We start from the raw sequence: 19,861 nt of genomic DNA, 5'->3' as shown, positions 1-19,861 counted from the left end.
AGCATGTGTACGACTGAGTAACGTGCGACAGGCAGGTCAACGTAGTGCATTCCACAGATTCCACACCACAGCAGTATGTCATGGGAACTTGTTATATTGTTTGGTAAGCTATATAAAAAATAACTTACAGTATGCAGACTTGGGTTAATATTGATTAATTTTTCAAGTTGTACCTGTATATTCGATCGCTGGATGAACTTCGTTCCGGACCTCGATCTGTGTAACTTGTTTACTCTCCTTCCAGATACTCCGAGATCACCTCCGACAGCTGGCATATATCTAGAGTGGACAATTAGATTCTGGACTGGTGTAGACAATCTAGACGCAAGGAAAACTGTTCAAGATGGGTCCGTACTGCAGTGTCTCAGATCCACTGCAAAGTCTACCCCGCACACACGTTTCCCCACCTGCAGCATTCTATGCTGCGGCGCCGTGCTGTCGCACAGTTTTATTTTCCCGCATACAATTTAGCCTTTGCAATCCTAACATTCAGGACTGGATTGCAATCTGTTTGATCTCGGCAAACGTCTCTTGACTTCCAGATTTCAGAGACGGTAGCAGATACATGTCTGTGCTCTTGTGTTCTCCGTGCTCTACCCCGCACTACCACACAGTTTGTACCCTGAGACAAAAGATGCCAGATTTCATTGCGTTGTAGTGCATCTCCACATCTCCACAAATCTGAACCGCACAAGATCACAGCGGACACGAATGCAGTGGTATGACGAAGCACAGTACATTCTGCACATACCACAGTGCATTATTACACATCCGAACGCATAGATACGTGCTTGCTCTCATCATGATCATCTTGTCAGGTACGTGTAGCATATGGCTTCAACATTACTACATATTAACCCCACCAGCCCAGATCTACACTAACCAGACCAGAGCTGTGCTTTTTTTTCTCCATTCTTGAGCGCACGCTTTTTCCGGCGATCTCTGTGTGTCCCATGATCGACAGTCGGTCCTTCCTTCTTCCCCCTATTCCAATTCTTCCGACCTGTGGTGTGGTGCCTTTAACGTCGAATGAGTGATGAGTTCAGATTGTACCTTACTAACTGGGGTAACTCTGGGGTTTGACTGCGTGTTTGCTGGTGTTTACTTCCAATAGCTCGAGCATTCGAATTTCACACTGAGGTTTCCCGACCTCTGAACTTCAGCTAGTACTGGACCTCGATATACTTCCCGCGCGCTAGAGTCCTCAACGCCTCAATGGAAGAACAACCTCGAATTGGACCTGCATACAATTCAATTCTGGGGATTTGTGACGCACAAAGGACGCGAAGAATGTGGTTCTTACGATCTTCCCAATAGCATGCTTCTTTCAACAGATATTGATTTTGAGCGGAGAATTTGCAAAGAAAGGGATGACCTCAGCACTTGAGCTTCTCCCTCGATTCAGGGCAGACATTTCAGTTTGTAAGGTAAAGTTCAAGGTAAGGCAAAGGACGCATGTCCTTCCGCGCGACGCATATGCGGACTTGACCGGCCAGGAGAAGCTCAATCGCATCCATCGCACTCTACAGGGTAAACGGCTACTAATACTACGCTTTAGACACGTACACCGTTCGTCATCTACGAAGATGATCGAAATATTAGTCCCCCTTTTCTTCCTGCGGGCGGGGACGACAACGCGCAAGTCGGCGGCGGCCTTACTGCGTTTGGTCGTGGTAAGCCTACAATGCCCGAATGCCGTTTCTTTTCTATCCGAATTCAAGGCCGTTGTGTCCGTCGTTATATTCCTTACCCTTATTATAACGCCACCGCGAGTTGATCCGTTATCATCCATATCTTCCGTCCAGCTTCTCCGAACGTCTTCATTGCCTCATGGGGTGGCTTTCATATATTTTGTATTGCATATCCGTCACTTCGAACCTCTACTTCTTTGCGGGCAGAAATGATGTTGGGCCACATGAATATTTATAATATGCATTTACGCAAGTCTGAGCCCGACTTCCCGCCGCACTCTCCGTTACGGCGCCCGGACGAAGAAAAGGCAAAGTGATGCAGAATTTGGTTGGGGTGAAGTGGAGATGAGTTTGGTGCTTTCGTCATGCATAACGCAAAGCTTTTTGTGCCCCGTTAATTAAGACACGACATGGATGTATGTACATTAATTAATGACCTATTAGTAAATCGCCTGTATACAAGATGAGGTGTGCCGTGCTGAATGCATAATCCAGGTGGGCTTCCCTGATATTCAACAGAGTTGATAATATTTGTGCTAACACTTGACGTTACTTACTTCCAAGAACTTTTCACTGAAGTTCTCGGGTTCGGGCTTTAGGTGTATGCATCCCGTTTCCGTCGTCACCACTCAGGCACGCTATCCGATGTGCAGTTTACTCACACTCTCCGTGATCCGTTATTTCCATACGGGACCAAGTAAATTACATTCTTTTCAACCGTGGTTTTACCCGCGTAATTTGTTTGGCGACATTTCAAACTTGTCGTGTGATGATGGCTGCAGCAACAACAAGACAGAGTATTGAATTACACCTTTTCGTGTTACAAGGAAGCCTTGACAGCGAGGGAAACGTGCCCGGATGTCCCTAGCTAGGGTTTTCTCAGAAATACTTATTCGGCGGGAGAACAAAGTTCAATTCATACAGGCAGGACTGGTATTGATGTGAACGGGAGTGATTGAACGTTAAGAACAACTGGAACTCTTGGCATAAGAAGACCTTGTCTTATCTCCTTCCTCCGTTAAAGACGTATCCAGAAATTTCCTGGCTGCTTACACGGGTGTCAAAAATTCCAGAGCTACATATAAACAATGGACGGCAGTATCTCCTTTGAAATCGCATTATCGATACGCGAAGAAATGAGCGTTATTAATACCAAGACTCATGGGTAAGCCGTGTCTCCAGACAGCAGGTCTTGCCTGAGCGCGAAGCTCAGCGAATTTGAATTTCATTCCTAAACGGACGACACCCCTTGCGGCAATGCAAGTTGGTGAGGGTGCCCCTCAGCACTCACGTCACACTAACCTCACTGTACTTCGCCGGCGGCTTCAAAAGGAAGGCGAGAGCAACGTGAACTGAAACGACCGAGTCAGTTTTATTAATATTATGCGCGATATTATATTAGAGCAACCCCGATTCGATTAAGGGTACAGGTGGGATGTCGTTATGATTATGATTCCCTCAACAATGTCGTAAAACCGACCTCAGCTTCGATGAGGGCGCGCTCGCTAATGAACTGGTTGATCATGAGCCCAGGCCGTCACTGAAGGGTATCAGTGACGAGCGCTATACTCGTTGAGTGAGTGTGGGTCCCATTGATGACGATCTGCCAAACTGGTGCCTTTCGCGAGGATCATGATCGGCGTGCATATAGGCAACATTATAATTATTTTTTATTAATTTACTTCAATATAATAAAACTCTCCTCGATATCGTCGTGAGACGTTTTGGATTAGATACATATACAATGCTCGGGCACTGTGCTACACAAAAACTTGCTCGTGTGCGCCACCGAACAAATATCTTTGCCAGCTCACACCACATAGTTGTATTAGCTATATGTTCTTCTAATCCCGGAGATGGTTGATCTATTCCATGCGGAGCCGCTGTAGCAATAAAATCGCCGTCCACATGCTCGAACGAAGAAAACGCCGCAAAAGGGCCAAGTACGGAAAGAGAGTAAGAGACAAATTGCCTGCTCTGCGCCACTGCCAGCTCATCAGTCTCCGAAGTCAAAGAAAAATAGAAGGAGTAAGTAAGCAGCAAGATACAGACCAGAGGATGAAAGACAAAGAGTCCGAGGATGGCAGGAAGAACAAGCATAGTTCAGCAATCTTACACTAGCACACTAGTATGGAACATTGTGTAGATGATAATGTAGAAGGGATGCCTATCAGAGCTACATCTATACGTCCTTTACTGAGAACCTCACCAGTTGTGGGGTCTGGAGCATCCCAAAACAGAGTACAGCTACCGACAATCAGCGAGAACTGGCGGAAAAACGACGTGTGTAAGACAAGACTCCGGGCATATACCATGCTACTGTGTGAGCCTGCCGCGGTGTATACACATGTGCATACAAAACGCTTCGGTGCGCGGTTCTGAGTTTCTCCCTTCTGCGTGGCCTGATCGAACCCAGTCTTCTAAATGAATTGGCCTGCCAGTTTAAGGCAGGGAAATTTTTGAAGAGAAGAGAGTACATGAACTTTGTGCTGCGATTGTTCTTTCTTTGAGAAAAGCAAAAGCACCGACCTGGCGACGCCACATACGAGATGGAGACGGGGAGCCGCAACGAAGATGCTTGACAGGGGCAGCTACAATAACAGTTCAGTTCATGTCCAAGGGCTTCTAAAGTTCCATATCACCACGCCCAGCGACGAGTGACGTCTACTTCACAAGGCCATCCCGCTTTCAGCTTGCGATGCACAGAAGCTCCGGCAGCGCCTACTCCCGTTCAGGCTTCCCATGGGAGCCGCAATGCGGTTCAATAGAGTCCTGTGAGAATGGGTGAGCGAGACAGGAATAGATTCAAAGGCAGACTCAGCTTCTTTTCACTTCTATCTTCTCTAAGACTTTTCTCTTCTTGCTCGTTCCTTTCTTTGGACAAGGCCTCAATGAGCTACTTTACATGCTCAAGGCCAAGGCACGGGTCTCTGGTTTTGATATTTTCACCGTTTAGACTCGAAAGTTACGGCTGAGTTGTACAATTCGACGCTGAAATTCGAAGCGGAGCTCAACGCATAGAGAAAGATAGAGATGAAGAAACGAACTTTCATATGTAGAGAGAACCTGAGATGATACTAGAATAAGACGTCTTCAAAACGTACCTAGGTGAACAGTGTTCTATCCACCTTGCCTAATATGGGAACTCTGCCCTGCGGCATTGTGGCGTCAGGCTCTGCCGAGATTTGCTTCCGTGACTCGTTTGTTTCTCTTTTTCATCTTTCCCTTCTTGTTCACAGCAAAGGAAATTGCTTGTAGTATAACATGTGGTGTGCAGCTAACTCTTTTAACGGACTTCGATTGCAGGATACCCACTGTCTGACATCGCACTAATAGGGAGCCAAGTTCACGGGGTTCAATTGCTTTACTAAGTGAGGTCATTTAATTCTGATCATTCCTGCTTCTCTACTTCTGGTCGAGAAAAAAGAGGGGTCGCAACGTCAAGCGGGATGAATTTTTCGCCCCACGTCAACCTCCTCCGACGCCGATACCTCCTTTCCTATATCATTCAGGAAAACAAGCGAGAGTGTCCACGGAGGACGGAAAAGGCGGAGGCAATAATCGACAGACTGTGCTGGGTCAGGGGAGCTGGAGTGCCTTATGATGATATGTGATGCGTTCACCCTTGCGCTTATCCTCTTTTCTCGTCATTGTGCAGATTCTAAGCCCCTCATTTCTCTGTCGAAAATCAGAGAACGACCCCAGATGATACACCTCATTTCATACTCAACGCCCATCGCCAACTTTCCAGCTCATTCGCACTGCATTTCTTCCGTTTTCTCATCAGGTTTCTGAACTTACCCCAACACCCAGGAACGACATATAAATATATGTCTTCGCCAAAATCAGTGTCACTCCACGGTCTTAACAGACTCAACGACGCCGAGGATATCTTAATTCTGGTTGTTGAAATACAAATTCGTTGTAAAAGATGTAGAAGTCGTCTTATCATGGAGCTAAAGTACTTGTATTCCACCTGCGGGGATTTCTCCCCGTTCAAGTCTCTGCAGCAGCAACCATCCTTCGAAACTACCCGTCCATTATCGACTCATCGGCGGTCCTCTGTAACAGCACCGGCCAAGGTAATCAACTTCCCACATCTTCTTATCAGGTTCGTCGATCGCTTTTAAGGACCTGATGCTTCTTGTATCGTGCTGCGGCGACTGACGATCTAACCGAAAGTATACCTCACGTGTGTTTCTAGCGCTCTTTAGGTACGGGGCTACCCACTGCGAAAACGTTCGCGGGAGATGTCCTTCCGTTTCTACTGCACCTTATTGCAGATTCGGAAATCGGAATGCGATTTTGCATGCGGCTTTACGACACATATGTTGTGCGACCGACGCTCCGCATCACAACCTAGTTGGTCTTCCATGCTCGTAGTGCTTCTAGATGTAAAGGTTCTTTGGCTCTCGAGCTGACTGAGACAGTGTCGGTGTTTCAACCGGATTCTTTATCCCTGCTTTTTCTGTGGTCAACTTTCATTACGCGTGCTGCGTACTATTCATCCGCCTTCTTCGTCATAACCTGTGACACGGGAGAATCGATTATTTTATTATCTTTCCGTGCAACGAGGCAGCAGCAGCTAAAACAAATTAGGAAACCAACACACTGTAAATCATGCGTGTCTGATCTTCTCCCTTGGACAAACTGTGCCTGCTGAGCCATTTGCAATCTTATTTCCACCGTTGCTGCATCACCAACCGTAACTTAGCAAGCTACTGGTAAGGTCTCCCCAACGTTCATATGCAAATGAGATGAGGTCGCGTGTTCACTTTCCTAGACCTTGAGTTAAATTTCGTGACCTACTGAATTATTCTTTCTGTAGTCTTGTTCGCACTGTTACCGTCTGAGTAATAGTTCACGGCGTCCTTACTCCGCTTTCTATGGCTTACTCGGATCTTGGACGGTGTTTGCACAGTCTCGTGCTCAACACCTATCATAATAATAATTCCCTCATTAAGTAAGTACTCGGGAACTTCCAGTGAATACAGTGGTGCTTACATGAAGGTCCCGCAACTGATAACCATACACGTAGATTCCCGACGCGTAGCCTCGCGACACAGCCATCCCGAGTCCCGGTCGAGAATGCTTGTCGTCTAATAGACAATGATCCGTTCTTGTCGCACATCTGCAAAGAAACCAGTTTTCTGTGGTGTTTCTTCCATGATACGGTTTTTTTAAAATTTATTTTCCTAATTGGCGCCTTTTCTTTGACCTTTACTACTGACGCCAGAAGACATAGGGCAGAACACGGGTACCGGTCCTGTTTCCCGACAAATCGACCTTAATTTGTCGTTTGGATATGAAGGAGTCCGACTGATGTGTAACAAATTTGTCCTGCGGGATGTTTCATGTCAAATCGGCTGAAGATCCAGAACGGACACCGGAACGGGATCGACTCTGAATAGGACGGACTTTATTTTCTTCGTTGTGGATGTGTCTGAAGTCTTGAAATCTTTGAGAAGATGTTTGCTTGATGTGTTCGATGATGCAACTATGCTCAGGTACTTCTTGGCGACGGTGAGACTGTCATTCTGCTAAATGATATTCCTACTAATCAGTGCCTATTGAACGCCAACCCGGCGCTTGTATGGATCTTGCTACTAGGCTACTAAGACACGGACATACTTACTAGTAACTTCAACAGATGGTCCGCGCCACTTTACTATTTAAATGCCACCATAAAATCCCGGTAGAAGTCTCTTCGGTTCATCGGTACACAGAGCCGACCACTTGAGCGTTTGTCAAGACACCGGAAGGCAAAAAGGATGGCGAGCTTCTTCCTCACAACTCCCCGCAATCGCATATATCAACAGCGACCGCGACTACATTCATGTGGCGCGGTTCGGCGCGCTGCGTGCATACTGCTTCACGAAAGCGTCGCAGTTCCCCGATATCGATTATCCGCAAAGTCAACGTCTGATTAAAGAAAGGGGAACCAGACATTTGTATTATACGTAGTACTGTATTGTACAGTAAGATTTCAAACAGACTATATTATGATTGACACCGTTGGATACGAAGCTCCGACCGACTGATCCCTTACTAGTTCTTTAGTACGGAATACGCCGCGCATGGCACGCAGCTGTTATCACTAGGGCTGTGTAAGGGACTAGTACTGTGCTTGGATATGATGGTGCTTACAGGTGCATTTAGATCCATATGACACAAAGAGGACAGTAACAATTTCCTAGTGGAATGTCGCAATACAACTTTTCTTCAATCATTACAAACGCCTCCAGTGAAATGCTTGAGCGCGCGGAGCAAGTCTGCAAGTAGTTTAGGTCTGCTAAGAGCGCCACCAATGCATGCGGTCGGGCCCAGGCCAAGCCGTCCCCGAGAGATAGTGTATTCGGTTCGCTCAATGAACAATGTAATGACTGTCCACAAACGAAGTTTAATCAGCATTATTTCGTGTTAGCCTGAGCGTTGAGACATATCGCCGGATCGCTGCCACGCGCAGCACGCAAGGGCGGCGTATTCTTAAGGGATACCATATCCAATGGCTATGCTGTATGAGTATCTTGAGCGCCTATTCCAAGCTTCTTTCAACTAAACTTAGCAGACGATCCTCTGAAAGGTTTGAAGGATCTGGATTGGTTCGGGCATCTGAGGGGAAATGAAACAAGCACAGCTCGAACGTAGCCGATTGAGGTGAAGTCGGTCAAGTCAGCTTCACATAGATATGGGTCGGCTAGGATTAATTAGGGCACACCTGGTGTCTTACCAGCTGCGCAGTGGACGAGGGACCGATTATGAGTAACTCTTACTCGGTGTTTCCGTTCATAGCGGATCCTGTAATACACAGTAGCTTAAGTGCGATGGTCATATTCAGAAACAGTGCCTTCGCATAGTAGGTACAGCGAACCTTTGTTCGCCCATTGAGGCTAGAACCGCAAATTGCCTGGCGGGCGGTTCGGCGGGACGTTACAATAGTAAATTGAGCGATCCGGAGGCTGGCCTTAATGTCGATCAAGGCGTGTTCAATAACCACGTCTTCTTCCGCCGAAAATCGGTTTTATTAAGCGGGAGGGAATAGACTAGAGATAAACGCAGGTGCGTGTTACTCAGCCTGAGGCTGGTGATCGAGAATAAGGCACCTCATAGCATGAGTAAGGTTTCATGCAGGGTAACATGATGTGCTTCCCGCATGTTGAGCGATTATCCTCTTCCCCAATTGGTCCAATGACTCCGGCAGTATGCGAGCGCGAAAAAAGGAAGGTCGTGATAAGCCTGGTGTCTTGCTTAGATGCTGTAGATAGTTGAGCTGCTTTTATCTCTTGAATATTTGACACCGAGAAGAGGACGCGAGAACAAGCACGCGAAAATAGACTATCGCAGCCGAGAGTCAAGTCGTAATCAAATATGCGAGACCTGCACGATAGAGTACTTTGAATCTCCAAAGAAACAGATGCAAGCAACAATGCGGAGGTCGCGAAGCGACAAGGTTGAACACAGTCGTTTGAAGGTCGGAGCTGTCGTTTTACTTCCGTGATCAGGGCTCGAGGCATTCGAACTCACCTTCATCAGTTGAGCGATCGGGACTCACCTCGCGTAAAGTCGGCCAGCCCAGTTCAGTTGAGGGGATGATACTAAGCTCCAGTCCTGAAAAATCTTGATTAAACGTCTAATTCGGAGAACTCCGAGAGATATTTCTATAAATGACATATTAAATTCGTAACCCTATGGAAAAATAAAATAAAAATGAATATAAATTATAAATGCAATTAAATAATATCAAACTAGGAGTAAATTGTCTCCAACCGTTCAGGTCGTTCCGGCGGTAAGACCCTTTGTCCGCCTGTGTCCACCCACCTGGCGCAGTTTGTTCAAAGTAACTTTTTACCGACCCTGACCGTCGTGGATTCAGTCACGTTTCTTGAAATGTTTTTGTGCGAAGTACAAGAGATTGAACATATTTCTCCTCAATGTATGTTGAGAGGAAGGATGAGTATTAATGGATATGGCGTAAGTAGCAAGATACAAGGCCAATTTCAGAAGTATGTCTCTGAGGTAAGTTCTAACTGTCCTCGCAATTGACCTTCTTGACGCAGTAGTGGCAAGGAAAGGTTGAACGTGAGTGACATGGGAACAGCAAACATTGAGCACCTCTGGTAGCCGCGAAGTAACAGGGGGAGATTCTTTTCCATTTCACTTGAACTTTCACATTCCTGGATCTGGAAACGGCAGTTTGGCTCATGTTTAGTACCTCAAACCTCACAAAATTCACAGGAGGCTAATCCAACACGTGCAGTGCGCGTTTCAAACGCGGATGCAAGAGCAACGGCCAATGGTACAGACTTGGATGCGGAGGCTACTTGCGAGGAAGAGGCTGTTGATGGGAGATGCCGAGATTCGATGGCGCTCGTAAGAAATACACCAGATACTTTGGCGTAGCTGCATTCGAGTCTTCACTTTTGGAAGTGGAGTAGCCTTGCATGTGCGAAGTTCGATGGACTCATTGCAGGTAGATCCTTTGTCAATTGAAAGCAAGCTTCGCATCCGAGTCCTAAAGCTATTATCTCTGAACTCCTTTTGTTCAATGCGTAATGAAAGTACAGAAATCAAAGAAATAGACTACATCGCACAGACACCGAGGTGGCATGTCGAAAGTCGTAAGTTTTGCATAATCGGACACTCATGACGATCTTCCAAGGCATGGAATCCAGAAAACCTTGCAAGCTTCTCCTCGCAGCACCGGGAAACTTTCTTGCTGGTCGTTCCCACTTCATTGCGAAGGCGGCTGGAAGCTATCGGGGGAAATGGTTGTCAGTAAGTTGAGGGCTTCTATTAAGACTAGGGGCGATGATCCTTACCCAGGCGGCGGAGCGCCGGCCCCACCGAAACCTGGTGGGGGAGGGAAAGGCATACCCGGAGGGAAGCCCGGTGGCCTAAACCCAGGCGGTGGTCCACCAGGCATTCCGGGCGGTCCTCCAAAGGGTACAGGCGGTCGAGCAAACGGGGGAGCACCCACTGTAGTAAGGCAAGAAGCAAAGCAGTTTTCAGCAACTTCTTTCACATAAGAAAACAAAATTCACGTACTTGGTGGCATCATGCCCATTCCACGACCAGCAGGCATTCCACGACCAGGTCCTGGGAGGATCTATTGCAGATAAACATTAACAGTGCGTCAGTGCATGAAGTCCCGTGTGAAGCACAAGGTCGGCAAGTGGCTCTGGTCCGAAACTGTACGTACCCCCGCAACCTTCTTGTCTTCGTCCACAACTGGAGGCGGTCCCTCCACGCTCAAGCTCACGACCGATTCCCCTCGCAGAATCACAAGGCCCAATGAGCGTTTAATTTCTTGCTCTGGAGCAGGACCTTCTTCTCCTGCCTTCTTCTTTGCCCTAACACGTCGGAACTCCTCGCAATCTGCCAACACAAGGTTCATGTGTCTGTCGAACGCCAGCATCTGGCCAGTTAGAGCACGGCCATCGTTGAGTGTGATTTTTAGGCGCCAGTTGATGAGCGAGAGCATCTTCCCGCCCTTAGATTTTGGTGGAGGCTGTAAAAGACAGATCTTACGGTCAAAGTGATGCTCTATCAAGAGATGTTCAAGCTACTTACCATGGCTGTGTTATGTAGACAACAACACGACAAAGAGGAGCTAAAGGAATACCGAACACCGACTGTTGTGGTAACTGCCAAAATCCTGAGAAGATACTTCTATAAATGGAGACCGGCTCTGATGACTCGATCACGTGGCTTCTACTCAAGAGTCAAGACGAAAGGATTCATCGGTGCCTTCGGCTTTGACTTGCTTCACTAGCTAGCATAGATGAGTCAGTTGTCGAATATTCAATTTAGTTCATTGCCCAGTAAGAGTCTTTCACTAATTTCCATTAGTTATTCATAGAAGAAATCGGAAGGAGACAGCGAGCACTTGCACAGACTTGCTCAAACTCGCACAGATTCTGTCCACATAAGGTATGTGCGCTCATTGTTGACGTGCAAGCCCGCCTCTCCAATGAATGAGAAGGCTTCATTAGCTATCCGCGGAAGAAATCGGAAGGAGATAATCAGCACTTGCTCAAACTTGTACAGACATTGTCCACATTAGTAGCCATTAAGGTATGTGCGATCATTCTTTTGTACCCTCGAACCACTATGCTGACATGCAAGTCTGCCTTGCCAACGAATTGAGAAGGGTCAATCACTCTGTATTAGCAATTCATGGAAGGAATCGGAATGGGCCAGGCGATTTATAATTACTAAGAGAATCTGTGGCATAGCTCACAACGAGAACACTCCTCCCCTCCCAGACAACAATGAGCACACCAATCACTCTACTACTTAGTATGCATTATGTTTCTTTGCTTAGTTATATTTTCACCTTACGAACGTCCATACGCCGGAATTTTATTTTATTTTCTAGACATAAAGACACCAGTGCTTTGTGCTCCAATGGCTGGTGCAAGTGGTGGTGCGCTAGCTGCACAAGTTTCTCTTGCAGGAGGATTTGGATTTATAGGAGCAGGTAAAAGGATTGATTCTCTCGATTATTTCGAGCGCTAGGCCAGATTAAGCTAACATTAGCACGTTGATATTTACTCACACCGTGAACCAATCTCCTCGCTTCCTCCTCCCCCCTCCCCCTCCCCGGAAGGTTACTGGGATGCGGGATGTTTCCGGAAGGAGCTTGAGTTGGCGAGCTCGATTTTGCAAGAAGAAAGGAAGCCTATGACCGAGTCTAGTGATCAAATAACGAGAACCGATACTCGGGATGGACCTTTGAAGATAGGCGTGGGTTACCTCGGATGGAAGCTCGATCAGTCCAATGAGAGTGCAGAGCTGCTCTCCATTGCCCTAGAAGCACGCGTTGCCGCGGTCTGGCTCGCCTTTGGGACTGATCTAGGAAAGTGGGTCCGGCATGTGCGAAAATTCGACGCCAGTAGGTCGAAGCCGCATACAACGATAGTGTTCGTACTCGTGAATTGCCTGCAAGATGCACAGAAGGCCGTAAAGGAATGGGACGCCGACGTACTCGTGGCACAAGGTAATTCTTTCTAGCTATACTTCTGGCGCTCTAAAATTATTCTCGCCCTAAATCTAATCAAGACAATGGAGTTTCTGAAAAATTTCTGCACTTCACATAGGTATTGAATGCGGAGGACATGGGTATGGAGCTGCGTCGCCCCTGCTTGCGCTAGTTCCCGAGATTCTCAAGTCGTTTCCGGAGAAAGAAGGGGGGAAACCTTGCCCTCCTGTTGTAGCTGCTGGCGGCCTAACGTCCGGAGCCCACATTGCAGCACTACTTGCGCTTGGTGCCTCTGGAGTCGTCCTCGGCACTCGGTTTCTTCTCACACCCGAGGCCAAATACTCGGATGCACAGAAGGCTGCTCTCCTTGCCGCGTGTGGCACCTCCACGATACGCACGACGGCATTTGATGCCTTGCGAAAGACTACGGGCTTTCCTGAAGGTATAAACGGTCGTGCACTTTACAACAAAACAGTAGAACACTTTGACAGTGGCTGGGACAAAGAAGAAGTTCGTCGCCAGTTTGATAAAGGTGTCCAAGACGGCGACCCCGAATATTTTTTAGCTTGGTCGGGAACAGGCATTGGACTCGTCAACGAAATCAAACCCGCAGCTGTGAGTGAACTCGCTTCTAAGCGAACATCGATATCGCTCGTTAACCTGAAAGGATCTTCGTCCAGGACGTTGTAAAAGAGATTCATAAGGAGATGATAGATCGCTTGCGAGCCGTATCTACCCTCCTCTCAGAAGAATTTGGTTCTGAAGCTTGACACAATTTGCAATGCAAAGGAATTAAACGCTAAAGAAAAGTCACGGCTTCATATTCTGCCCGTCCCCCAGAATTATTGTACACGAATAAACCGATCAATCTCCGCTGCACCACTTCTTCTGCATTTGCATTTACTGAACTTCGAGCACAGCGATATGATCGTTTTCGTTCAAATTCGTTCTATCGCTGACAATGCGCCTGATGAATCCGACTCTTGGCGCGAGAACCTGCAGTTCCGTCTATTCGAGAAGTGTAACGAACCACAGTTTGAATAATAAATATCTTGAAATCGATATCTTAGTAAAGAGTAAACCAACCTTCGCGGAATTCTGCGTAGCAATAAGGTCTCCCTCCTTCACTAAGGCTCCCTCCGAGACAACAACACTGACTACTCCGTTCAGTGGTGCAACGATCTTAATGTGATCCAAGGTAGGTGACTGGGGAGGTTGAACGTCTGAGCTTGGCGCTCGCGCCGTTACTGCGTGCGCTTCGGGGCTACCGCTCATCTGACTTTAAAGTAAACTCGTAGTGGTTTAATCGTCCTGAGCCGAAGTAAGCGGCAAGTCTACTTTCATCGAAAAACATGAGTTCGCCACAATAACTTACGCTTTCCCTGCTGAGCAACGAGGCTTGGTGACTGATAGTGGAGGTATGAATCAACGTTTTGGGATATATCGGATCTTGTGAAATGCAGGGAGGGTCAATCAAAACGACTCAGATGATCAAGACGTCATCTACTTAGGTTATTGACTTATTTGGTAAAGGAAGCTAAGGAGTCATGTATATCTATGTATATGTATTTGGCTGAACACTAACTACAACAGATGACTTCATTTGGTATGTGACAAGTTTATGATTGAAATACAAGAGAAATACACCAGCAGGCCGATAGTAGCTATTCGGTATCTGACTCGTTTGCGATATAACTACATCTGGAGCCACAGGGTTGAACCGGGAGCATGTAATATGCCTTCTAATGGACGATCTCGACAATGAGGTCTCCTTGCGAGATGGAGTCGCCTAGAGGGAATGGAAACGGATGTCAATAGTGCGGCTCACTAAATATTGAAAGAGAACGAAAATGGGGGGAGTGGAATGGAAGTACAGACCTTCTTGCACGGCGACACGCTTGATGTGCCCAGATACAGGCGCACTGACGGCAGATTCCATCTGAGAGAGGAAACAAGATTGAATGATGAGATGCTGCGGAATGTATATATTCTCTCTTTGGAACGGCGGACTAACCTTCATGGCGCTCTGTACGCAAAGAACGTCACCCTTCTTCACTTCTTGGCCTTCCTTCACACGGACCTCGACCACAACACCCGACATTGGCGCGCCGACCGAGCCTGGATCACTTGAAGCCTTCTCTCTGGTAAAGGTTTCTACGGCACTGTTCTTGTCTTCCACAGCCACTGCACGAACTTCGCCGTTTACCTCAATCCAGACATCTCTGGTCGCCTTACCCTCAACCACTGGTCCGACCGCCATCCTAGGTTACGACACATGAGTCGACCACACTTCCATTGAGTATGCTAAATTTTACTCACAAGCGAATGATTAGGGTCTTGCCCTCCTCGATCCTAATTTTGTTGATCACAAATTAATATCAATTCACCTTGAGCGAAGAGTAATCACACATACGAAATGTGCATTTCCTCCCCAACATCGGGCCTGCCGAGGAAGTAACGCGTAGGTACAACACTGAGGTCACCATATTTCTCGAGGAAGCCCTGGTATTCCTCAAACACCTTTGGATACATCACATAGGATGTAACATCCGAGTCCGTAATGTGCTTCCCGAACTTCGATCGCAATTCCGCTTTGATCTTCTTGAACTCCAAAGGCTCCATAGTTGCGCCCGGGCGCCCATCGATGCGAGGCTTATCACGGATGATCTTTGAGCGCAACGGTTCTGGGAATCCTCCGACGGGTTGGCCCAAGTAACCCTGGAAGAATTCTACAACAGACGATGGGAAATCAAGGTGCTCGGCTCTGTCCAAAACGTCCTGCTTTGACAGCTTATTTGAAGTCAAAAACTGCGCGAAGTCTCCGACGACCTTGGAAGACGGGGTGACCTAATGGAGTGGCAGAAATTTAATTTATTAGATTGTTCCCGAGACTTCTGGACGGGCCAAATTACCTTGATGAGATCTCCGCACTAAAACAAGGCATAAGAATGTGGTACTGCGGAAACTGCATTGACGTACCAGCTCGTTAGCTTCAATATACTTTTGCTTGATTTCTGGGAGATCGATTTAGTTAGACAGACAGACGTTGAACCAGGCTTAGCCGATACGCACCTGTCCATTGTGTTCCCAGACCAAGCTGCGAAGCTTGGAACTACAGCGGCGATAAGTCCCCAGCAAAGAAGATGAAGATACAATGAGGCTCTCACCATGAGATTGGTATACTGCCCTCCCGGCATTTCATGCGCAAAGACACTAGAGTCTGAAGCACGGACGTTTGCCTCGAAGCAGCTGTACAGCTGTCGGACTTGCGTCCAGTACAAGTTCAAAGCTTGAATGTCATCGTAACGAATTCCCGTTCCGAGGTTCGTCTGCTCAAGTGCCATGCACACTGCACCCATGGATGGCTGCGATGTCAAACCCGACATGCTGTCAATAGCAACATCGACGACATCTGCACCAGCCGCGGCCGCCGCTAGCATGCTTGCTGCCGCAATACCGGCGGTGTCGTGTGAGTGAACGTGGATTGGGAGGTCCGGATACTTCTGCCTGATTGCACCAATAAGGCTGTCGGAGGATTAGAAAGTCAGCTCTCCGAAGAACTTGCCGTAAAGAATGATTGGATTTACAGTCTAGCAGCTTCGGGCTTCAGTAAGCCAGCCATGTCCTTGATACCGAGTACATGAATGCCCTCATGAACAAGTTGATCGACAAAGTCCAAGTAGTACTGCAAGGTGTACTTCGTCTTCTTGGGGTTGGCTACATCTCCGCTGTAACAAACGACTGCCTCGCAAACACCACCTGCCTTCTTCGCAGCGTCGATACCGAGCTTCAACTAAATCAAGTCAATTAATCCAAAGGTTGGGAAGCTATATGTATAGAAATATGAACATACGTTCTCTATTCAAAAAAAAGTTAGTCAATGTCTTTGACCTTGTAACTGATCGTGCTTACCGAAGTAATTTAGCGAATCAAACACTCGGAAGATGTCCAGACCTTCATTATCCGTCAGTACTAAAATTTCTTAGTGACCCGTTATCTCATACCATTCTCGACGGCCTTCTTCGAGAAGTCATATATAGCGTTATCTCTGCCAGACACGTTCAGTAACAGTTATTTCGCTGCATAATGGCCAACTTACGGATAGCTGGTGTAACCAACACCATTAGCACCACGAACGAGAGCTTGGAAAGGAATGTTCGGAACAAGTTTCCGTAGGGTGCGCTGCAAAGACAAACCTCAGCTCTGAACTCATGGAAACTACTTAACTGCCAACCCACCAGACGCTCCCAAGGATCCTCATACAAGAAACGCATAGCAACATCAAATGTTGCGCCTCCCCACATCTCCAAAGAATAAGCATTCGCGAGCGCCCAGCTCGTCTCCTTCGCGATATTGACCATGTCAACAGTACGCAGACGTGTGGCGAGCAGTGACTGGTGGGCATCACGCCAAGTTGTGTCCATGATTAGTACACCTGGATACTCGCGTACGGCTTTGGCAAATGCCTCTGGACCTTTCTCGATAATGATGTTGCGCCAGCCATTGTGGCATGGCACGGAGGTGTCGAGGGGTCCACCGTCACCAGCATCGCGGTTTACTAATTTCGGAATAACGATCTCGTCCTTAAGGCCTGGTTCACCCTTCGGAAATCATGTTAGTATGCTGGATATAGCATCAAGTTGACAATGATACTAATTACCTGTTGACCTTTGATAGAACTACCGTTGACGGCTAGGTCCCCAAGGTACGCAAGAAGTTTCTGTGCGCGATTCTGTGACTGCACAAGCTTGAAGAGATCTGGAGTGTCGTCAATGAACTGGGAGGGAAAAATGAGCGAAACACGGTTGCAGAATGGTCAGATAGTAGTGTACCGTTGTCCAGGTCTTTCCAGAAATGAAGACGTCATGGGTCAAAAGGCGGAACAGGAATGGGATATTTGTCTGAATTCGGATTAATACGGATTCATATATCAAAATTAAAGCAGTGCAGGATACTGAGTTCTACACCGTACCTTAACGCCACGAATGCGGAACTCAACGAGTGCGCGTAGCATCTTTCGACGAGCAACTTCATAAGTCGTTCCGCTAACGGAGACTTTTACCAGCAAACTATCGTAGTGTGGCTGTCATAATGCAATGTAATGGAAGATGGGTTGAGAGTGTGTTGGGTTATCCGGCTAAGTAATGTAGAATAATCCTTGGTCAAATGGAACTCACGGTAATCTGTGCTCCAGCAAAGCCGGAGGACGCATCGAGACGGACGCCATTTCCACCAGCAGAGCGGTACACCTCAATTTTACCTGTATCGGGCTGGAAGTTCTGGGCCGCATCTTCAGTGGTTACACGGCACTGGATTGCAAACCCGCGTTTTGTGATGGCCTCTTGTGACAAACCGAGCTGAGCAAGCGTCGCGCCAGCCGCAATTTGAATTTGCGCGGCAACAATATCAATACCAGTAATCTCCTCTGCGTAATACAAGGGATATAAGTATAACGAGAAAACGGGAAAGACGGACACATTCACCCACCAGTAATGGTATGTTCAACCTGGATACGCGGGTTGATCTCAATGAAATAGTGTCTACCAAGCTGGTCAACTAAGAATTCCGCAGTGCCCGCATTGCGATAGCCAACACTCTGAGCAAGCTTGATAGCATCTCCGAGAATGGCTTGGCGAACTTCCTCCGGAAGGTTCATCGCAGGCGCAACTTCAACAACTTTCTGGTGGCGACGCTGGACGGAGCAATCACGTTCAAACAAGTGGACAACATTTCCTTGTCCATCTGCAAGCAGCTGGACTTCTATGTGGCGAGGGCGTTCAAGGAAGCGCTCGATAAAGACTGTACCATCTCCGAATGCGGATTTGGCCTCGCTGACCGCTCGCGAGAATGCATCCTTGAACTCGCCCTCTTCTCTGACGACACGCATACCACGTCCACCGCCGCCCATAGCAGCCTTGATGATAACTATAAATATGAACCTTGACTTCTAATTTCTAGATAATACAAGGTTTGGCATTGCTCACCTGGGAAGCCGTATTCCTTGATAAAGCTCTCTGCATCAGTATATGCTGCGACCGGTCCAGGTGTACCAGGTACAACTGGGACGCCAATTTTCATTGCTAGAGACATATGAGTTTAGCTGTATTGTAGCACATTCGATTTTGATCGAGAAATATGAATACCAATGGTACGAGCCTTGGTCTTGTCACCAAGAGCATCGATGACCTCTGGGGAGGGGCCGATGAAAGCGAGCCCAGCTTGCTCGACCTTCTGCGCGAACTCCGCATTTTCAGATAGGAATCCGTATCTATACCGACATTTAGTAATTGAATATATGCTATCACAGCAATTTGTGCAAGCCAAACTCACCCCGGATGAATCATATCTACACCATGCTCAAGAGCAATTCGGATAATATCATCTTGTGCGAGATAAGCAGCGACCGGGGTCAAGCCTTTGCCGACCTGATACGCCTCATCCGCCTGAAGGAAAGTCAGCACGTCGCCACACGTACATCAATGTGCATGAACGCGCCTTCTGACGATGTGCGGACAACCGATCCTCGTAAGAGTAGATAGCAACAGTATGCATCGCAAGCTCATGGGCGGTACGGAACACTCGGATAGCGATTTCCTAGAAACCATGGTATTTCAGCATTGACAAGTCTCTCGCGATCGTCTTTTGACGCGTTCTCGGCGCATAGAGCGACGAGTCAACGAAAAGAAGAGACTTACACCTCGATTCGCGACAAGGATCTTCGTGAGTGGACCACCATGGCCTGCAGCTTTGCGACGCATCGTCTGGATTGAATGCACCGGTGTTCCCGGTGCACTCGGCGACTTCGCGAACATCGACGCAAGGCGTGGCGGGTGCAGACCCGCAGTCTGGCTTGACGACATGGTCGAACCTTTGTTTCTCGACTTTTACAGCAACGGGTTTGGAATCAGGAGCGCGTCTAGCAGGTCGTTATGTGTGCTAGCAGGTGTGATGGGGGTTGAGAGAAATGTAGTAAGTAACCTGGAGAAGGTGAGTTGGGTACGATAACACGGAGTGCTTTTCGTTCGGGGATAGCAGAGGCTGTTCTTATGGAGTCCACACGTGCGCCTGGTGCTATACTGGTTGGGGGTGGCGGCCAATGGAATCTCAGTGTCTTACGCGTCGTCCGCTGTCTACGGTTTGGAGAACGATGTGCTCGATGTTCGTAGATGCTAGAGTATCGATGAAGAGT

The 19,861-nt window shown here is 47.6% G+C and overlaps 4 protein-coding genes across 4 annotated transcripts; 2 read left to right on the top strand and 2 right to left on the bottom strand.

Moving 5' to 3' along the window:
- Positions 1–9,696: 9,696 nt before the first annotated feature.
- FOMMEDRAFT_150075 (uncharacterized protein) lies at positions 9,697–10,091 on the top strand (the record flags this gene model as incomplete). Its single annotated transcript, XM_007261432.1, has 3 exons — positions 9,697–9,707; positions 9,749–9,770; positions 9,927–10,091. The coding sequence occupies 3 exons, from the start codon at positions 9,697–9,699 to the stop codon at positions 10,089–10,091; spliced, it is 198 nt and encodes a 65-aa protein (XP_007261494.1).
- A 69-nt stretch (positions 10,092–10,160) lies between these two features.
- FOMMEDRAFT_115847 (Sm-like ribonucleo protein) lies at positions 10,161–11,306 on the bottom strand. Its single transcript, XM_007261431.1, has 5 exons — positions 11,262–11,306; positions 10,891–11,199; positions 10,737–10,797; positions 10,511–10,667; positions 10,161–10,444 (listed from the first exon to the last, which is right to left on the bottom strand). Exons 1-5 carry the CDS (start codon positions 11,262–11,264, stop codon positions 10,423–10,425), a joined length of 552 nt encoding a protein of 183 aa, XP_007261493.1. The 5' UTR covers positions 11,265–11,306; the 3' UTR covers positions 10,161–10,422.
- Positions 11,289–14,206, top strand: FOMMEDRAFT_16191 (2-nitropropane dioxygenase). Its single transcript, XM_007261430.1, has 9 exons — positions 11,289–11,476; positions 11,541–11,621; positions 11,674–11,765; positions 11,842–11,990; positions 12,070–12,171; positions 12,301–12,690; positions 12,791–13,287; positions 13,353–13,680; positions 13,759–14,206. Exons 4-8 carry the CDS (start codon positions 11,963–11,965, stop codon positions 13,440–13,442), a joined length of 1,107 nt encoding a protein of 368 aa, XP_007261492.1. The 5' UTR covers positions 11,289–11,476; positions 11,541–11,621; positions 11,674–11,765; positions 11,842–11,962; the 3' UTR covers positions 13,443–13,680; positions 13,759–14,206.
- A 5-nt stretch (positions 14,207–14,211) lies between these two features.
- On the bottom strand, positions 14,212–19,754 carry FOMMEDRAFT_137820 (pyruvate carboxylase). The gene is made up of 25 exons (XM_007261429.1): positions 19,368–19,754; positions 19,168–19,266; positions 19,003–19,115; positions 18,816–18,940; positions 18,657–18,752; positions 18,160–18,597; positions 17,850–18,097; positions 17,645–17,755; positions 17,505–17,573; positions 17,333–17,449; positions 16,911–17,273; positions 16,772–16,854; positions 16,677–16,720; positions 16,585–16,626; positions 16,526–16,530; positions 16,260–16,465; positions 15,840–16,197; positions 15,745–15,784; positions 15,652–15,686; positions 15,585–15,602; positions 15,086–15,519; positions 14,992–15,024; positions 14,687–14,933; positions 14,551–14,611; positions 14,212–14,461 (listed from the first exon to the last, which is right to left on the bottom strand). Exons 1-25 carry the CDS (start codon positions 19,530–19,532, stop codon positions 14,415–14,417), a joined length of 3,597 nt encoding a protein of 1,198 aa, XP_007261491.1. The 5' UTR covers positions 19,533–19,754; the 3' UTR covers positions 14,212–14,414.
- Positions 19,755–19,861: the final 107 nt, after the last annotated feature.

This window comes from Fomitiporia mediterranea (assembly GCF_000271605.1).
Source record: "Fomitiporia mediterranea MF3/22 unplaced genomic scaffold FOMMEscaffold_1, whole genome shotgun sequence".
Classification (NCBI taxonomy): Eukaryota; Fungi; Basidiomycota; class Agaricomycetes; order Hymenochaetales; family Hymenochaetaceae; genus Fomitiporia; species Fomitiporia mediterranea.
Note: the sequence above shows the minus strand (reverse complement) of the source record. Positions and strands in the feature narration are given on the sequence as shown.